A 20,857-nucleotide genomic window follows, 5' to 3' on the forward strand; every position below is an offset into this window, starting at 1 on the left:
TCATTGCACCTATTTTCAAGTTCCAAGATGTTAGACTGCAGGCTTTCGGCACAGTCTGCCATTAAGACCAAGTCGTCAGCATAGGCCAGGCTGCTTACTACATTTCCACCTAACTGAATCCCTCCCTGCCATTTTATACCTTTCAGCATATGATCCATGTAAACTACAAACAGCAAAGGTGAAAGATTACAGCCTTGTCTAACTCCTGTAAGTACCCTGAACCAAGAACTCATTCTACCATCAATTCTCACTGAAGCCCAATTGTCAGCATAAATGCCTTTGATTGATTTTAATAATCTACCTTTAATTCCATAGTCCCCCAGTATAGCGAACATCTTTTCCCTCGGTACCCTGTCATATGCTTTCTCTAGATCTACGAAACATAAACACAACTGCCTATTCCTCTCGTAGCATTTTTCAATTACCTGGCGCATACTGAAAATCTGATCCTGACAGCCTCTCTGTGGTCTGAAACCACACTGGTTTTCATCCAACTTCCTCTCAACGACTGATCGCACCCTCCCTTCCAAGATGCCTGTGAATACTTTGCCTGGTATACTAATCAATGAGATACCTCGATAGTTGTTGCAATCCTTCCTGTTCCCTTGCTTATAGATAGGTGCAATTACTGCTTTTGTCCAATCTGAAGGTACCTTACCAACACTCCACGCTAATTTTACTACTCTATGAAGCCATTTCATCCCTGCCTTCCCACTATACTTCACCATTTCAGGTCTAATTTCATCTATTCCTGCTGCCTTATGACAATGGAGTTTATTTACTATCCATTCCACTTCCTCAAGCATAATTTCACCAACATCATTTTCCTCCTCCCCATGAGCTTGACTGTTTGCAACACCACCATGATGATTTCCTTTTACATTGAGAAGATGTTCAAAATATTCCCTCCACCTCTCCAGTGATTCCCTGGGATCTGTTATGAGTTCACCTGAATTACTCAAAACACTGTTCATTTCCTTTTTCCCTCCCTTCCTAAGATTCTTTATTACTGTCCAGAAAGGTTTCCCTGCTGCTTGACCTAGCCTTTCCAGGTTATTACCAAAATCTTCCCATGACTTCTTTTTGGATTCAACAACTATTTGTTTCGCTCTGTTTCTTTCATCTACGTACAACTCCCTGAGCGATTAACCGTCAAAAATTCAGAAAAAAGTCTGTTCGTTATGAAACTGCTAACCAGTTCCAAGTGCATTGCCCTATATACGGCAAATGTAAAAAGCACATTTCATCCCCCTCTTCCTAATTTCAATATCAAAGGTCCAGAAATGCCTTCACCTGTCACCTCAAATACTGCTGCATCTTTTATTCTGTTTTGTGACAGTGTTTCAGGATTAGCATCTGCCTTCCTAGCTTCGTGCCATTTACATCTCACACATCTTGACAGCACGGCCTGGCTGCTCATTCCTCTTTGTATAACCGAAAGTAACATGCGAGTGGCAACGCTCAACATTCTAACATGTTCCACATGAATTAAAAGTTGCACCAGATGATGTTTACTCGGTAGTACCGTTAGGCATCTGAAGTCCTCACTGTCTTTTCTTTCAATGATCTTTGTTTTAACTCACAAATTTTCTTAACAGTCTCGGAATGTGCAAAGTGACTTCCAGATGGAAATCTCTTCTCCCCCAGAAACTTCTTCTTGAACAATCCAAATGGGTATCCTTTCTGATGCCTTTATTTCATCCATGGTTCTCTCTCCAACCAGTGTCTCTTTTGCATTTCTCCTTTTGTTAATAGTAAACTGCAACTTCCAAGTGACCATTCTGGGAATCTTGATATACAGTAGAAGAAGAATATTACATGTACCAAGGAGGCTTCCCAGAGGGGGCAGCGTAAGTTACATTTACCTTATCTCTTTCATGATTGACTTCCTCTTCTTGCATGGCACCTGCAGAACAAGGCCACTTTTCTTCTCCCATCCTCACCAAAACAGGACCTTCACACCACTTGGATTCTTCTAAATCTCTTGCATGTTACAGCCTCGTGAAGGCAGATCAGCTGGATTAATTCTTCTTTGTAATTAATTCTTCTTTTCTCTGTGGGAGAAAATCAATATTTCCTTCACTCTGTTTCGTACAAAGATGCTCTTCTTTATCTATATCAATGCAGTGTCCAAAAATAGCATTGTACATCAATGGGTCTGAGGCTGTCTCTTACATTGGTTAACATTCAAACACCAGTGCACAGGAAAGTAATTCTAGTCGTGATGTTATAGTTCCCCTAAATGGTGCTATCCTCCCTTTTGTGACTGCAGACTGATTTCATCATGATCAACGATACAACTGCAGCATAAGCATATTTACTGGCGTCACAGTATGTAAGAATTTTTAAGATTTCCTTACAGTCAGCCAAGGTACATTGTCTCGGGATAGTGGTACAAGCTAATGGAGGTAATTGTTTATTCCACTTTATGAAGATGTCTTTTGTTTCTGGTAGTACCTCTTTGTTGCAACTAATTCTCCTCTCCAAACTGTCTTGAACAGAATCTTCGGCATCAGTCACGGGATAGGGGAAACCAATGGGAACAAATGGGAATAGATAAAACCTTTGCCCTTTTTACAGGTTCGTTATGAATTTTGCAATTTTTAGTGACAGACCTAGCATCCCCAGTACTGGAGAGACTGAGTCTTCTGTGCCTGAAAAAAAGCATGCTACTTTTCGCATCCACTTGGCAACGACGGAAAACCTTGGAGCTCGTATGAGTATGATAATCCCACCACAGAAATCTTTCAACCCTCTTTACTGACACGTGTAGGAACACCTTTCTTATATCCGAGATCACACCCATTGCCATCTCTCGAAACCTGAGAGGTAAAAATTCTGATTAAGTTCGGACCTTTGTTCATACAGTCATTCAGTGACAACTCCCTCTTCCTTTTACTGGATGCGGTGAATATGGGTCTAATTTGCATAGTTGCACTGTCCTTAAATACACACCGATGAGGTAGAATGTATATTTTACCTCTAGCCGCTTCATAATGTCTCTCTTCAGCAATATCATCTTTAGCCCATTCTTGCAGTACAGCATCATGCTCTTCAAATTGATTCTCACAAATAATTTTCTCAGTCATAGAACATAGTCTATTTTTCTGCATCATCCATGTGCTATATATTACTAGCAATACCTGTTATTTCTCAACTCCTGTGATGTTTAACATAAGAATTTCATTCTTCAGGTTCCGTATTGAATCAAGCTTCACGATAGAGAAATGGGAAAATTAATATCCACCTTTTCAATTGTATTGAAAAGGTGGATATTAACTTTCCCATTTCCTGTGATGTTGGAGAAATTACTCTTAAGGAAATGGAAAGGATGGAAAATAAAGTCCATTTACATAAAGCAGCAAGAATAGATGAAATTAGACCTGAAATATGGAAGTATGGAGGGAAGGAATGATACCATTCATTGTAGTTATTTTCTTCGAGTTACAGAGGGATGAATCATAAGTTAGCTTAATATTACTGAGGTTACTTATGTATTTTTCAATATCAGTACCGATTTTGGGCTTGTTGGAATATCTGTTTGCTACGTTGGTTCCCTTACCCTTAGGATGGCATGAATTTAGTGGTGGTATAATTTAAAGGGGATTTTTATAACAGCTGCCATCTATGAGTTTTAGTATGTGTGGTATTTAAAGTGTATCATTCAACAATGCACCATGAACTGCAAGAGAGCAATTGGCTGTAATTTCTTAATTGTGGGGCATCTAATATCTTGATTGGACGACGTGGAGAAATTTCTATGGCTTTTATTCCTTGACTCCGCTGTGTGATAGTCAATGTGCGTTGTCTCGGGGACCTACTCTGTGAGCTGCGAGTCAGTAGCTGGTCATCTCCAAATAGCTGTATTTGGAGCGACGTTCTGTTTAGCCATTATGGCTAAACGAAATGATTATTAGCAGCCTAGTTCAGAGACGAAAGTGGCTGTGGAGCCTCTTACTTATTAGAACCTACGGTGATGAGTTATTTTGTTATTTAATTTTACTCTTAAATTGGTGTATTAGCACAGTGTAATTAAAATTATTTCTGTAACCAAACAGTGTGTTATTATATTATAAAAGTACCTGAAAAGATTATTTAGAGCCCTCTTCGTCAGTAATTTTTGTAAACTTCATACATTGGTGAAGGTACCTTACCTACCATGACTGTGTTGGCGCAAGGAGTTCCCACGAGTTTAAACATGTCCGACTTAATTGTTGGCTATACAATACAAAGGCGATGATTGTTTGTTCCTGTGGTATTGAGTGAAAAGTCTCAGATTTTGAATTCACCTGTTGAAATAATATTTGAAATAGTTTAAAAGGGTTCCCCTCTAATTTCCAAGGTGATATTCAGTATGTACTGTGACTGCTTTAAAACAATATCAAACCTGTGGTCTCCATAATTAAGTGTTAGTTTCTAGCATCATATTTAAAACTGTTCTGGGCACAGCTAAGGTCTCATAGAATTTTATTATCAAATTTAAATTTGTCATTATCAGATGTGTTCTACCTTAATTTTCTTGGTTTTTATTATTATTATTTTAGGAAGGCTCGGCTTGTGCCGGTAACATAATGGGCTGACTCGGCCTAAGCAAGGAGTCACCCTCTTGATTATGAAACTACAGGTACATATATGTACAAATATTTACAACAGAAATAATTACAGCATATACATTTATACAATAAATACAAACTACTTCTTCTTCTTCATCATCATCATCTTCTTCTTCTTCTTCTTCTTCTTCACATTATTATTAATATTTTAATAGGTTTTCTTGGTAGTTAACTCATTTATTTTCTGTAGAATATTGAATGTGCTATTATTATCCTTTTGGAGCTTCACTTTCTTTATGCTGTGGTTTTATTCTGTTTCTCGTAACTGTTATTCTTGCTATTGTTGTTGTTGCATGGTTATGTCATTGTTGTGTCATGATGATGGGTATTGATAAGATATGATTAGATATGCATTGCGTCACCTTTATGAGTTCATTGTCTTTAGGGAATCGTTGTGGGTCAGACGCTTGTGTGGTGTAGAGGTCAATCTTCGATTGATGACTGTGGTGTATTGTACCTCTTATTAAGTAACATTGTCGAGGTGATTTAAGGAATGTGATATCTATGATATTTCTTTGATTTAATTTCTGATGTGATCTCGTGAAATTTATTATTTTTGATGTGAATATATCATGTTTACACATGTCGCCAATTTGTAAATTTTCTTGTTTCCGACTTTGCCTTCTGCCATTCATGGTATTTTGAATTTGTTGGTTGAGATGTTTCACCTTCCCTTCTAGTTCATTTTCTTTATATTATTTTGTTTCTTGTATGACCTTTAAATGGAGTTACCCCATTCTTTTTTTACAAATCATTATTGATAGCTCTCAAACTGGTATAGTCATATGACCATTGATTTAAAAGTTAAAAAAAAGAACTGCAGTTTGTGTGCAAAATGTTTGAAATAATATTAAAATATTTGTGGTTTAAAATGGTTTTAGTGAATGAATTGATTTCTTCTTATTCTTAATTTAATTTATTTAGTTTAATTTCATTGCTTTTTAAATGTAATGAATTATTTATGGGTGTTACACTCCTTTTTTTTTTCAAATAATCTTATTTATTTAATTTTAATGTGGTTAAAACAATTTAGTACTTTATGGTATTTCACATGAATTGCTCTATCCTATTCCCCTGGATTTACCCTCTGATGAGTTTGTGTTAACCCTTGGTTCTGTCCAGATTACATCGTTTTTCAGTCCTGTGTCTTGCGTTTTCATCAAGGCCTACCCTAAGTAGTTGGCGTGATTTCACGCTGGGATGGGCCTCTTGCCCTCTTGTCTCTCTTGTAGTAGTACTAGGAATCTAACCCGAGTGTTTTCAATGTTGTGCGGTCAGTTGTTTTGTTGTCCTTACATTCAATTGTCGGTACATCACAAGTTTATTAAATGAAATGCAAGATTTATGAACATTGTGAACTGAATTGCACTTTCACAATCAGTAAGCTCTTCATGACCCAGATCTCTGCAAAATTTAAGGGTATTAGCCACAGAATTACGGAAGGTTTATCTTCCGTCTCACCCACTCTAAAGTCTTTCTCCTTTCATTTCCTATAATAGTACCAAGTTTTTCCTGTCCAGCTCCATGGCTAAATAGCGTGCTGGCCTTTGGTCACAGGAGTCTCAGGTTCGATTCCCGGCAGTATAGGGAATTTTGACTACAAATTGGTTAATTTCGCTGACACGGGGGCTGGGTTTATGTGTCGTCTTCATCATCATTTCATCCTCATCACGACGCGCAGGTTGCCTACGGGAGTCAAATCTAAAGACCTGAATCTGGCGAGCCGAACTTGTCCTCAGACACTCCCAGCACTGAAAGTCATACGCCATGTAATTTTTTCCAGGTATTTCATCTCAGTATAATTTTTTTGGTCTGGAGCTCTACCATCTACCAGAACATGATTTTCCGCTAGCGAATTCATTGCAAGTTTTATATTGTGAGCAGTACCAAGGGAAGTAAATGCCTTTTGCTCAGAGTCTGCTGGATGAGGAACACAGCACTGGGAGTGCAGTCCAACAAACTTCATTCCTAAGGCTGTTAGTCGAAATCCCATCACCACTGTTGACGGCTCCATGGCTAAATGGTTAGTGTCTTGCAGTTTTCTGAAATACTCTTTCACCAAAGTTTACTTGACTGGTATTTTCGAGCTCCTATTCAGTTCTTCGACCATAAAGTGTAGTGCTTCCTTGGCCATTTCTTACTTGCCAGTGTCTAAATATCCCTGACCTAAGTCAACATACACACCAAACTGTTTATTTTCCCACAACAAGACCTTCTTAACAGCCATTTCACCAAACATCTAAGTTCCGAGGAATGGTTCTTTTAAAAACTCTCCTCTTTAAAACCTGGACTGCCATCAATAGATATTGCCCATTGACAACGATTTTTTAAGATGTGGTGTAAAAATCTTGATGTAACACTAGGGATATTGGGGATATTAATGCAAAGTTGGGTTGGCCTGAAGCTTGACGAGGTCTTGGATCACCTCTTGGAAATAGCTACCGAAAACATTGAGACGTGAATTATCAAGTTTCTTGTGACCATCTTCAGTGATTTATTGCTGATGGAAGATGTTCCTCCTGTTCCTCTTTGTTTGCTCTGCCATGACTTCAGCTGTTTTATTTTCCTGGTAGCCTGCACCAATTGCTGCTTTATTTTCTTAGGGCTGGGTTAAAAGCTGTATTGAGGTCATTGAGGATAAATATAAATTAATTTAAAACAGTGGCATCCAGATCACTACAATTTTATATTGCACAATAAATATGAGGAGCAAGTGATTATGAATAAATAATTAGAAACTATTTAATAGTCCCCGCTTTATATACTTTGATTTGAACAGGTTGTTCCTCATCAGTTGCTTCTGGTGGGTTTTCTTCATTATGTTTTATTGACAGTGGGCACTATGTTTTCTTTGTTTGCAGATGTGAGGGATTGTAAAGTATGGTTAGAACCGCGTTTGTCAGTAATCGCCGCTGGTCATTTGATACATGAACATGTCTTCAAAGTGTGTAGAGCATAAGTGACTGTATTGGGTGGGATACAATTTCTCTCTTTTCATCCTCGCAAACCAAAGTTGAGTTAATTGCTTGGTCTTTAAAAAGGAAATCAGGAACATAAATAATAACTGTCTCTCACAGTACTTTCTGTGTGTAAACTTCAAAATGGGTATAATTACAAACAGGGATTATATGAGCAATGTCAGATATAATTCAGTAACACTTAGTTGAAACAAAATGTATCCTTGGACTAGTTACACTGATGACTGCAGCCATATGCTGAACATAGGGCTGGCATTCTTGAGACAACAATCTGACCTTTTCCTTCTCAATACATATGAAGTCCAATCACGGTGGACAATATATCTGTATTGAGCAAGTGGCCATGCGGTTGGGGTCATACAACTGTGAGCTTGTATTTGGGAAATAGTGGGCCAAACCCACTGTTTGCTGCCCTGAAGATGGTTTTCCATGTATTGCTGTTTTCACGCCAGGCAAATGCTAGGGCTGTACCTTAAACCTTGATTAACCTCGTGGAAAATACTCACACTAGTAACCTCGTGTGGTCCCATGGACCAGGCAAATGAAAAAAAAAATATGTATTTCGAAAACGATATAGTTTTATTTTTATTGATTTCAATAACATTGTAAATACATCCATATTATTGCAATATAAAATAATATTTTATAAAATTATACGTATTCAAGCTGCTAATGGTACAAAATCCAAATATTAGTACAATTGTGAGGTTTCAGTCTTTGCTTTAAAAAAATACAATCTTTCATGTTTGGTAATATAAAGTAATGTATCTTAACACAAAAATGTATGATCTAAATGTCAGTAAAATTCAAAATTATATTAGGCACAAAGAAAATAATCCTGCAAAGGGTTAGTATGTCCTAATTATTTTCACTGACGCTGCCATTGCAATCTTTTTTGCTGGGCGCTAAGCAGATTGGTGGCTTACATTTGTAACAGAGGTAAGCGGTTTTCGTTCTCTTCTTCACCGGACACACTGAGCAACATTTACGTTTGTTGCGATCCATTTTCTCCTCTGATGCCTCATTGTCGGGATCTAGATTTAGTTTTAGATTACGGGCAATCGTTAGGCGTGTTTCTCTTGGCAGCCATTTGTTGTACATTCACTCTTTCAATTGTAGCTTGCATAAGTCTCTAGCTAAATGCTTAAGAAAATCAAGGCATGACATATTTTTCATTCCTGCTTGGCTTTGGTGTATCACAAAACCATTGACAGCACTAAAGTCCAGCACTCGGTTCCACACAGCCGTCGGCTATCTTCTTGGCGTCGATTGCTGCTGTATATAGATGTTTTCTGGTCTACTGAGTCAACTCCTCCTTTGGTGTTGTTGTAGTTCATAATCATAATAGGCTTCTCAGCTACGGCATCTTATGTCCTTATATGATGCATAGATGAGAGTAGAATGATGGCTCGGTTCTTTTTTGGTACATGGCTTACTAGCGTCCCGTCTTTGGTAAAACCGAAGGCAGGTCTTTTATTGTCAGGCAAATTATCCTTGGGAATTTCCTCTTTGTTTTATGCAACGTGCCAAGGATGGTGAGCCATTTAGATTTTAGTACCGCCAGTAGCTCCATCGAACATTACCAGTTGTCCAAAGTGACATTTCTGTTTGAATAGTAAATGGGATTGCATAACAGAAGAGCCGCTTGAGTTGGTGCAGAATTTTTCTTTTCATCATTAGAAAGGGTCATCCCATCAGAACCCTTCCCCGTGTACAAGTAGACACTGAGCATGTAGTAAGTCTTAGCATCTGCTAGGCACTGAAGTTTCAAGCCGTATTTGGCCGGTTTATTGGGTATAAATACTTCGAATTTACAGCGTTCACGGAAGGTGATGAGCATTTCGTCAACTGCGGCATTCGCTCCTATAGAGTAATGGTTCTGAGTGTTTCATTAAACAAGTTCAAAATTTTAGAGATAGCAGAACCCGGATCTGCTTGTTTACGCAAGTGACGAGTCTCAAAGTCATCAAGTCGCAAAACCAACAGCAGTAAATACAATCTCTTCGCTGATAACGTCATTCTGAATACCTTTCTGCCCATGCCTTCCGCGGTGAATAAGGACAGAATGCTTTCTCGCTTTGATATGAAACCACAGCTAAAAATTAGAAGACCAAGAAAAGCCTTAAGTTCTATCAAAGTGAGAGGTCGCACTTTACTCATATCACCTTTATGATCGCTATGAATTGTTTGTCGTATCAGGTCGAGATTTGTATTTGTCACTGTCATAATGATTGTAAGCATACGCTCATCAAATATCAGATCAAAAGCTTCTCTTGGATGGAGTAGTTTTTCATGCCGTGCTGAACTTCGAATAGTCGGCAGTCTCAAAATATTATGCGACGGCGTCCTATCATATCTAGTTGGTTCAGCTTGAGCCCACTTGAATCTATTCTTACCATAATAGAAACACTGTCCCCTTGGGTTACGTTCTTCACTTGCCACGTCCACATCTTCAGCCTCTGTACCTTCATTTTCTGAGACACTTACCTCAGTAGCTGTTTCATGATCGGTGTGTATGTAATCGGCATCATCTTGGTCTGAAAACTTTTCTTCTGAAGCATGTTGTACGTGGGTACCTATCTGTTCTTCGGAGTCCGACACATTTTGTTCGATTTCATCATCCGCTTGCAGCCAGTCAGCAACAACATTCTCGAAATCCGTTGATCCTACATTTATCCAGCTGGGGCCAGGTTTGGAATGGTCGGTTATATCACGTTTCACTAGGAATAAAAAATAATAAAATAAGTAAAATATAAAGAAAATTACGCAACTGATCTTGTGTGATCCCATAGACCACGGGTATCTAAATACTCCCCTACCAAGCAACCGGACATGTACGACTTCTCACCATAGTCTGACCGGCGTGACTGTAGAAAGGTACTGGGTGGGGGGAGTGAATCGGTGATAAAGCATTCCACTCACAGAGATATAACAAACGTCACAAGTCTCAGGAACCACACAAGGTCAAGTGGGGTTAGTTAGGACATAGTCACTTCCTTTCCACTCCTAGCCCCTTACTATCCCATCGTCGCCAAAACATGACCCACAGTTATTATACAATTTGCCGTTATTTATATACAGATCTTGAAAGTTTGGGTTCTCTTTTCTGTGGGTAACAAAGTATATAGGGCACTGCAGTATTTGGTATGGTGGGGAGGACACAGCACTTCGTTATTATCTTTTTGAGCTTTATTCTGAGATCGTTTCAGGGTAGGAGATGCCACATTCTAATGAAGATAGAGTCTGCTTTCTCTGTCCAGCGTTTGATTTCAGCAGAATGGTCTTCTGTTACTCCCTATATATACCTTTTTTTACCCTGTCTGACTGTATGTTGTACACCAGAAAGATATCAGGCAATGTAGGTTTCTTTTTCGCATTGCTTTTGTTGTGTTGAGAACAAGGTCACAATCTTTGGGTACAGCTTGTGCTGATTGTGGAGAGCACTCATTTAAGTACAGGACAGGAAGAGCGCTGTACTGGAAGTCCAAAGACTAGTTTGATGCAGCCCTTCATGAGACCCTATCCTGTGGTATCATTTTCATTTCTAGATAAGTACTACATCCTACATCTGCTCTGATCTGCTTTTTCATATTCATGTCTCGGTCTATCCCTGCTATTCTTACCGACTACATTTCCCTCAAAAACCAACCGAACAAATCCTGGGTGTCTTAAGGTATATCCTATCATTCAATCTCTTCCTGTCAAATCTAGCCAAATTGATCCCTCAACAATTTAATTCCGTATCTCTTCATTCATGTTTCGATCTACCCAACTCACCTTCAGCATTCGTCTTTAACACTATATTTCAGAAGCTTCTACCCTCTTTTATCCTGAGCTAGTTATCGCCCATGTTTTACTTCCATACAACACCACGCTCCAGACAAGTGTGTCCATAAACATGTAAGTAATCCATTTGTCAATGTTTGAATGTGCGAATTTGTTTTATGAATAAAGGCCTTCCTTGTTTGTGTTAGCCTGCAGTCTGCATTTTATGTCCTCATTACATCTGCCGTCGTTAGTTTATTTACTAGCGAAGTAACAATATTCATCTACTAACTTTAGAAGTTAATTTCCTAATGTAATATTTCCTGTGTCAGCTGTCTTCGTTGTACTGCACTCCATTACTTTTGTTTTGGGTTTATTGTACTCCTTCCCCAAAACTCTGTACCATTCCACAATTTCTCCAGATCTTCTGCAGACTGAGATAAAATAACAATATCGTCAGCGAACTTCAGAGTTTTAATTTCCTCTCCTTTGATTGCAATACCCTTTCCAAATTCATTTTTCATTTACTTTACTGCCACTTTCTTCTGTATGAACATTTTGAAGGAGGGGGAACCTGCAGTCCTGCCTCACTCCCTTATGGTATACTGCTGCTTTCTCAAAGTCTTCGATTCTTATCACAGCAGACTGATTTTTGTACAGATTGTACAACTCTGTGTGCTTGTCCTTCTCAATTCAATCCTCTTATAAACGACGTAAAGTCAGGATTGCTTCATGTTTTCTTACATTTCTTCTGTAGCCGAATTGATGTCCTCCAACTCAGTTTCAAATTGTCTTTCCATACTGTACCAATGGTGCAATAGTTTTCACACTTGTCAGCACCACCTTTCATGGGAATAGATATAACATCATTCTGCCAAAAATTTGTATGTCAGTTCTCCTTTTTCATGCATCTTGCACAATAAACGGAATAACCTCACCATGCTGGTTTCTCTTAAGGCGGTCATTAATTCTGAGGGTATCAACTCCTGGTGCCTTGTTTATACTGAGGTCTTTCGAAACTTTCTCGAATTCTGACCTCAAATTTGGGACTTCCATGTCATCAGCATCAACAGCCTCTTATTGTCCCAGAAACCTATAATATACTTCTTAACCTTGATACTGCTGTTCGATATGTTCCTGCCATATTCCTGCTTTGTCTTTTTTCCCGTATAAGTTTTTTTTCCATCTGAGCTCTTGTTGAGGGGATTTGCTTGGATACAGTGGGAAGGATGCACATATGAAATGAGCCCAATCGTTGGACTGCAGTTTCATAGGATTTTCAGCAAGCTATTGACTATGTTCCTCCATATCCAATCCATCGGCACTGTCGTACCATTGCAAGTAATCAGCTTCATTTTCCGTATCAAAATCTAATCACTAAATTTTACACTATTGAGATTCTTCCACTGTCGTACCACCCATCACTACTCTTTCTTACCTAGTTTTCCTTTCTCCAAAGGCTTCCTTGATTTTCCTGCATGCACTTTCGACCTTTCCTAGGACCATGAAGCCTTGCACTTCTCTTTCAGCTTTTCTTCCAAAGATGGTTTTCTGGGTTTCCCACTTTTAAACGAGGCAAATTCTGATACTATATTTTAATTAACCCATCGCAACCGGACAAATAGTCTAACCTTCAGGGACAGAAAACTCTATTTATTTTCGAAAATTATCCTTTAATTTTGTTTATTGAGGATTGGTCAATAAGTGACATTTTTCAAAGCTTACACGGAGGTTCTGGGTTCGATTCTCGGCCAGGTCAGCGATTTTACATGGACCTGAAGATGGGTTCGAGGTCCACTCAGTCTACGTGATTAGAATTGAGGAGCTATCTGACGGTGAGATAGCGGCCCCGATCTCGAAAGCCAAGAATAACGGCGGAGAGGTTTCCTCGTGCTGACAACATGACACCTCGTATTCTGCAGGGCCATTTGGTAGGCCAAGGCCCTTCAAGGCTGTAGTGCCATGGGGTTTGGTTACATCACAGGTCAGTGCCTAACTGTCCATTAAGTATTTCTCAGTCTTCAGTAGTGAATCATCGAGTGATATTTTTTGAAGCAAACTCTCCAGATGGATTGGAATACAACATTTTTCACATAGCCACCTTGGTTTAGACCTTGTTGTATGACCCTTGAAAATATTGCATGGCATAGAAGGATGTTTCTTCCTTTCTGTTGGACAAATAGGCTCTGGAAAATGTCCCCATATATTTGCCTGAAGCTGCAGGTAGCTCTGTTGGCTGGGTATTCTTCCTTTTGTTGTCCTAGGCACGAGAGCAACAGTCTGCAACAATCGCTCGAAAAAGTCTGTATAATGCAGCCGCCTGCCTTCATGAACACAACGTATGAATTGAAGATAGCCATATCCAATAGATACAGCATTATCTTTTTATAACTCTTGACAGTACATCGCGTTACAGGGAAACATGCAAGGACTTGGTCTTGATGAGATACTGCATTCATTTTCCGGTTGTATCTTCCAATACCCTTGGGTTTTTTCTCTACTTTCTATCTTCCACATCGTTTTCTTTGAATTTCCACATCAAGGTCCAAGTCCTTATCAAGTCCAAGTCCTTGAAAGTAAATGGACTTCCTTTCTGTCATTCCATGTTATGGTGAGAATATTATTAGCTGTCATACAATAGCCTCACATTTCGTCAGTTTTACTTAGCAGAACTCTGGAGGCACGTTCTTCCTGTCAGAGCATATGGTACCCACAGCATGCGTTCCATTCTCCAACAAGGTGTGAAAAAGTTCAGCATTAACATATCAGTTATCAAGATATAATATATGACCTTGGTTCTAGTTTGCTTCCAACACTGCTGCTTCTGTTGCTGGAATAACACCCGGTTTGCCTTGTCTGCTATAAATTTTGAACAGGAAAATTATTCAGAAGCACCTTTACAGACTCTATGCATTTTAATAACAAACCTGGCTTTTTGGAAGGATTGTATTGCCCAAAGCGGTTCCTACCTAGAAATTTCATAACACTGCCAGCAATACCCATATCTCTGTGAAGATTGTAGGTATTCTGAAACTTTGTTTTGGGGGCCGATGACCTCCGAAGTTAGGACCCTTAAAACAACAAGCATCAAGCAAGAAACTTTGTTTGCAAATATGAAATAACTGGTCTGATTTTTCTTACACGGTCATTGGATCTGTAAACATGTCATCGGAGAAATGCAGAAATCATTAAATTTGACAGAATAGCACAAATGTCATCGTCTGTGGAAATATTTTACTTTCTGAACCTTCCTCTTAGACCAGCACAATTTCAGTTTAGGTTTTCTTACCCGACTCATGAGAATCATCAGAAAAAATACGCTTTTATCTCATCAAACGTGCAAGGAGACCACTTACTGCCACATTTCAGATTTTTTCTCATCATATTATTCGCCTGGAAAGCAGCATAGTCATTGGTTTTTATCGCCATAATTTCCCAGAAATCATCCGCAAGAAATTCTGAACACACATCTAATATACAGTCTTCTCAAAACAACGGCACTGAGACCAGAAACACCAGTGAATGAAATTGTTTTCGGTGTATTGGAAATGTTTGACCAATTCCATGTTGAAGATCCATCTCGTAAAGCAGTCCCACCACCTCGTTCTTCGTTTAACTGTCTATGCTGTCGTCATCAGTACAATCATTTTCTCTAAAACGCTAATTATTAGTGTAAGAATTAGCACTGTCTTCTGAAGAAAAATGATTCTCAATATCACTTTCTAACCACTTTAAATATCTACATATTCATCAGCCATGTTTGTTTACTGACAAATGCAAGCAGATAGCATTTTGTTTATTTATACAGTATTCTGTGGTCTAAGGAGTGTGAATTCCATTTAGAAGTTTCACTGAACTTCAAGGAGTAATCTACATGCGGCACAAGACGTATCACTTGCTAGTAACTAAAATTACAAAATTACAAATATTTATAGGTTGGTACGGAACACTTTGGTCCAAATTGGCGGCGTAAGGAGCGGGTTCGTAAGTCGGCACCAAGGTTACTTCACTCCTAGCCCCTTCCTGTCTGTGCCGGAGCACCATGAAGTTGTAAATAGAAACTTATTGGATATTACAACGTTTGGAAATTTAATAGTAGCAAATATTCAGTTACAACTCATACAATTTAGCCTATGTCTCAACCAGTGTAACAGTATGGCATCATATCGTAACCATTTCTGCATTTCTCTTGAATCATGCTGACCCCAATTTGATGAAATTTTTCTCATGCCCATGTGTTCCTTCCAATATGAAGCACAATCGTATTCGCTAACCTATTGTCTCTGGCCAGCTCACATATTATATGACATCGAACAGTGTCCATTAACACGGCAAGAGCAAGCAAGCACTTCTCCTTCACTGACACCAGGATAACCTGGCTGACACATGTCTGACACTAATTGGCGTCCTCGTTGAAGGCTTTTACCCACCGTGCCACTGTCCTGTAAGGCTATGCAGTTTCGCTGCAAACTTGTTGAAGACCTCGAGGACACTGGCGTGCTGTACGACCTCTGGCACATTCAATCTTCACCCAATTCTATTGTTCATGTTTCAAAAACATCGTGACAACACTGTGTTAGATTGCCAGCTAACCCGAGGCTGTGTTCATTATGCCAGTTTGCACGCGTGTGATGCGAGAAGGAATGCTCTGAGGTAAGGTAGGTATGCAACTAACGTGTGCTGTCAGTGACATTATTAGATTCCATTGCATGGCGCCTCTGCAGCAGTGTTGTCACTATTAAATTTCCAACCGTCTTATCTCTTATACTTAAGTTCGTCTTCATATTCTATGGCTAATAAAATATTCCTGTTTTCATCCACCTGTGACCTACTTAATCTTCATATGAACAGTCCATTGAGAATATTTTGTTGATATATCTAGAGAATCGCCTGTCTCAAGCATGTTTCTTCTCACGAAGGTAATATATATTGTTGTTTAAAGATTTGTTGTTGTGAACAAATGGGGTGTCCTTTTCGGTATAACATTTTACAGTAAAGTCAATATAATTGTACATGTACTATGTGCAATATCCATAGATGCAGCCAATCTTGAAGAGGCTCATCTGGGAAGAAATGAGCCTTGAGATTTTCCAGGGCATTGTTACCCATGTACTTAGGATCCTTGATTTCCTTTTGCAGCATTTGCTACACTAGATAATGGGAGTTTCTTCTCTTTTGCTGGCTGCTCCTTTCAAAATATACGATGTTAGTTATGATCCTTTAACTTTCATTAGTAAGGTTTAGATTAATGAATTCATTTGAATATTGCTCTATTGATGAAATACACAATGACAGTTAACTAAATTGAATCCCTTCACCTTTGTTAGAACAGTGGAAAGTTGACTTGTGAGGAAGCAAAGTGTAAGGTTTCTCTCTTTCTAAAAGCCCAAGAGATAACATTAATCTAACATTGCATACTATGTCAAGTGCAGACTACGTCAGTTAAATGATAATTTTTAAAAATGTTTGGCAGTTCTGCTCATGTCTAGGAAACATATCAGGTAGTTTTAAACTCTCTGAACAGAGTCATTTTAAGGCCAAACCAAAACCCATGGCTCTTCAGCTCTGATGAGCATTACCCTGCCAAGCGACCTCTGTTCAGCCTTATGGCCTGCAGTTTACAAGTCGATGTGTGCTGAGCACAACAAATTTTCTTGGCCATTATTCTTGGCTTTTTAAACTAAGGATTCTACCTCTCTATCAATTAACACATTCATTGTTCTCATATAGCCTGACTGGGTCAGCAACTTGTCGTCAGAGTCTGGTAATAATCTCTGACTTGTCTGAGAATCAATTCTGGGGCTTCCGGGTATGCGTTGTTCTTTCTATCCATAGAAAACACGGTCAGCATTGCCCCTTAAAATCTGAATGTAAATGTTGGAAGTCTTATGTTGATAAAGCCTTCGGATTGTCTAGAGTCAATGAAAAGTCCAACAACTGAGTATTTGTTGTACAAACTTGAACATGATAGGTAAGAGATTGACCTTTCTCTGGTTAAGATCCAATGTATGTCTCTTTGACACTCAGAGTCATCTGTGGGAACACAAGAAACAAACAAGTGACCAGTTTTTTAAGAACACATAATAGGATGAACACAGTGACAGCAAGTTGTTGGAAGTTGTAGGAAAATTGCAGAGATTATTGTCGTCCTTCAAGTTTTCTTCTTCTTCTTTTGCTCTCCCTTCCAGTGCTGTCCTCTTTATCATATTAAGAATGCCTTTTTTAGTTCCCGTTTTTCACATTATTTTGACTTGACACTTGTTTATTTCCTTTTTACATTGGGAGAATAAATTGATATCTTTATTGTGCAGCTATGCAGTTTACTTTTGTCAGCTGTGTCATGTGTATTTATAAACTTTTACTCTAGTTATCTGCTTACTCTACATTTGTTACTTTGTTTTGCATATTTGTTTTTGCAGCCTCCCACAGATATTAAGAATGAAATATGCGTAGATGAACAAACAGATGGTCAGTTGGTTGGTTGTTTCAAGGAAGAAGACAAGTAAGTACTGTTTAGCTTTATTAGATTTTACACCTCTAACCCTCGACAATATGGAATTTGCTATTTATTTGTTCAGTAGCTCCCTCTGCAGTCAAGAGGTGGAGTGAAGTCCTCGATATCCGAATATCTTGGGTTCAAGTCGAGCACAGGTCCATCCAGATCATTCTCGAATTCTGTCTCCTGTACTTCACTCGTGGTCCGAACTTGTTGGTTTGATCGTGGCTCATGAGAAAATTCCACAAAATTAAAATTAGTCAGCCTGTAGCATCTAGTGATCAACAGGCCGCCTAGTTGGCACCACTTGGTATCTGATCCGGTACAATGATTATTAATATTACCATCCCAGTTTATTTCTCCATATTGTAATAGGTGTTCCTGGGTTGTCTGCTTGACCATGACCTTGTTGTTCGCCATTGTTGCAACATGACCAGTCCAGAGAATCAATCTGCTATGAATTAGTCACTTGATTCTGTCTCCTTTTATACCTCTGTACATATTTGCATTCGTCTATCAAAACCCCAATTTCTTTTATTAGTGACACTTAGTAAATTCATCCTGTGATATCAATATATTTACTGTCACTTTCAGTGGCTTGTTAAGTTTCAAAGCCATAGAATACACTGGCTCATGTGATGGCATTGTAGATTTTTATTTTGGTGTTATTAGGTACATTTTTAAAAATGTTGTATTAGATGGAAGAATAACATTGGAACCCTACCTGAAATCTTTCTTATATTTCAAGGCCTGATTATTTGTAGTTGGATGACCGTGTACTCAATTGCCTTCCATACTCAAAATTTTTCCTGACCTTTGAAAATTTGATCCTGGGATCCAGTGGCTGAAAATCCAGCAGTGATCCACAGAGGCTGGTGTTTTATATTACATCATCTGTACTTTGTTTATTCTTCATTACCTCTAACACCTCATTATAAACACTGCTCCATGCAGTTTGAAGATATTTAATTGCCAAAGTGTCAAGTCTCAATTGCTCTGGGACATTTAACTTGGCGTCCTGTTGCTCTTTCACAATCCTTGTTCTTACATCTGACATTGTAAGTAATAGTACACACTGATGATCCATGGCAATGTATGATATAAATTCAAAACATCACACACACTTATCACAATATTCCAAGGACTATCAAATCAATAAAACGGAAATACGGTCATGAGTGACAGGTAAGCAACCTATTTGAGAAATGCATCCTTGTACAGATAAATTAAGTGAGTAAACAAAAGGTAAATTGGGGATTGTTTCCGAGCGAGAGGTTGGCCTCAGTGTTCAGGCATGTGGAAAGTATATTCTGTGATAGAAACATTGGCAACACTGCCTCTTGTCTGGCTGTGTTGGATGAAAGTGATGGAATCACATGTTTGGATTTGCAAGAATGTTATTCCCAAATATAAGAATCTGCAGCTTATCACAATGAAATAACCAGAAAATAGTTCAAGATTGTGGTAGGCATCTCCGTAGTGATACGAGTTCTCCGAGTTTTTGTCATGTTTTATTGGTATAAAGTGTAATAACATTAGCAAAATTTGTATCAATGTACTCCTTGAAAAACAGAATTAGATTTCACTGCAGGAATGGGTATCGGATGTCTGGGGGATTGGCGGGTTGCGGAAGAGACCAAAGTTTCCAAACTGCCCGTATCATTTCCCCACCTTGTGATGTGTTCAGTTGCACTTAGTGGATATGTGGAATTGAACCCAGGACCTAATTCAGAGTCTCATTCAAATGCCTGTGTAACATATGTAATTCTAAACATAATGTAAATCAGCTATTTATGGCATGTACATTTTTTTACTCACCAGTCCAGTGAACATGTGCAATGATTAATACATCTCTACTGTAGGAAATTAACTTGGGAGTGCAGACATGGTCATGTTGGAAATGTAGTTCTCCTCAATCTCAGAATCATTCTTAACATGACATCATGCTGTGTAAATAGTGATGTTAGCAACTCAGAATATTGGACTGCACATAATGGGGCAGTTACTGTGTTTTGATTTAATGGTCACAGCCTGAAATATGCGAACCGTACACAGGGAGTTCAGGCCACTCTTACTACTTTAGACCCACCAGTTGTGTGCATTAGTGCATCCAGGCTAAATTTGTCAATCTATGACACAGAAGTTATATCTCAGTCATTCACAGTATTTAGGAAAACTCAGGGGGAGGAACACTAATTGCCATGAAACCCGAATTCAACCCTGTGGTCTTTGACCAGCTGCAAACAAAGGCAGAATTTCTTTTGGGTGGAATTCACATGCACTGGAAGCAAGTTCCTTACGGGTTCCATGTACCAAGCTCTGAAGTCCTCCTGGTGATATCAGTGAGGAATTACTACTGTCTCTAAACCATGTGAAAAATATACAACATTGATATAAAATTATCTAGATAGCTGGTGATTTTATCTTGGAAATGTTCTGGCGGCATGATCGCCCTCACCTCCTGCCTCTTCCCATCTGTCCATTAGCAGCAAGTTTTGTTGTAGTATTCTATAATGTGTTCCTTGAACAGTTAATTACTGAACCAACCCGTATAATGAAAACTCTTGTCCTTACTAACCCTCCAACCAAACAGAAATAATCCTTTGTTCCTCCGAACACCTAGCAATTACAGCCACCATAAAATACAAGAAACCACCAGTAAAAAATGTAATGGAGAAGTCTATTACTACAAGAAAACCAGCTGCAAACTGCTATCATAACTTCTAAGCAGCCATCTACCCATCGTTACCAAGAAGAACTCTCCATAGATCACAAAAGAAAGAGTCAGAATGGTATGCAAAGTGAACATGCTTTACAGGAAACAAAAACAAGATACAACCAATCTTATATGGGACAAATGTGAATGCGTGAGGTATACCACCAAGAAAATCATCCACGAAGCATACAAAAGCTGCATAAACAAGATAAGTAACAATATCAGAGACATGTGTTTATACCTTAATAGCACACACTGCAAATCTGTACAAAGTGCATTCTACTCTAAT

General features: G+C 38.7%; 1 protein-coding gene across 1 annotated transcript in view; it reads left to right on the forward strand.

Moving 5' to 3' along the window:
• Positions 1–20,857, forward strand: part of LOC137502936 (uncharacterized) — a 233,703-nt gene that overhangs the window by 25,595 nt on the left and 187,251 nt on the right. Inside the window, exon 4 of the mRNA XM_068230150.1 lies at positions 17,776–17,858. Within this exon, the coding sequence (XP_068086251.1) occupies positions 17,776–17,858 (83 nt within the window). The remainder of the gene's footprint in view (positions 1–17,775; positions 17,859–20,857) is intronic.

Source organism: Anabrus simplex, chromosome 13 (genome assembly GCF_040414725.1).
Source record: "Anabrus simplex isolate iqAnaSimp1 chromosome 13, ASM4041472v1, whole genome shotgun sequence".
NCBI lineage: Eukaryota > Metazoa > Arthropoda > Insecta > Orthoptera > Tettigoniidae > Anabrus > Anabrus simplex.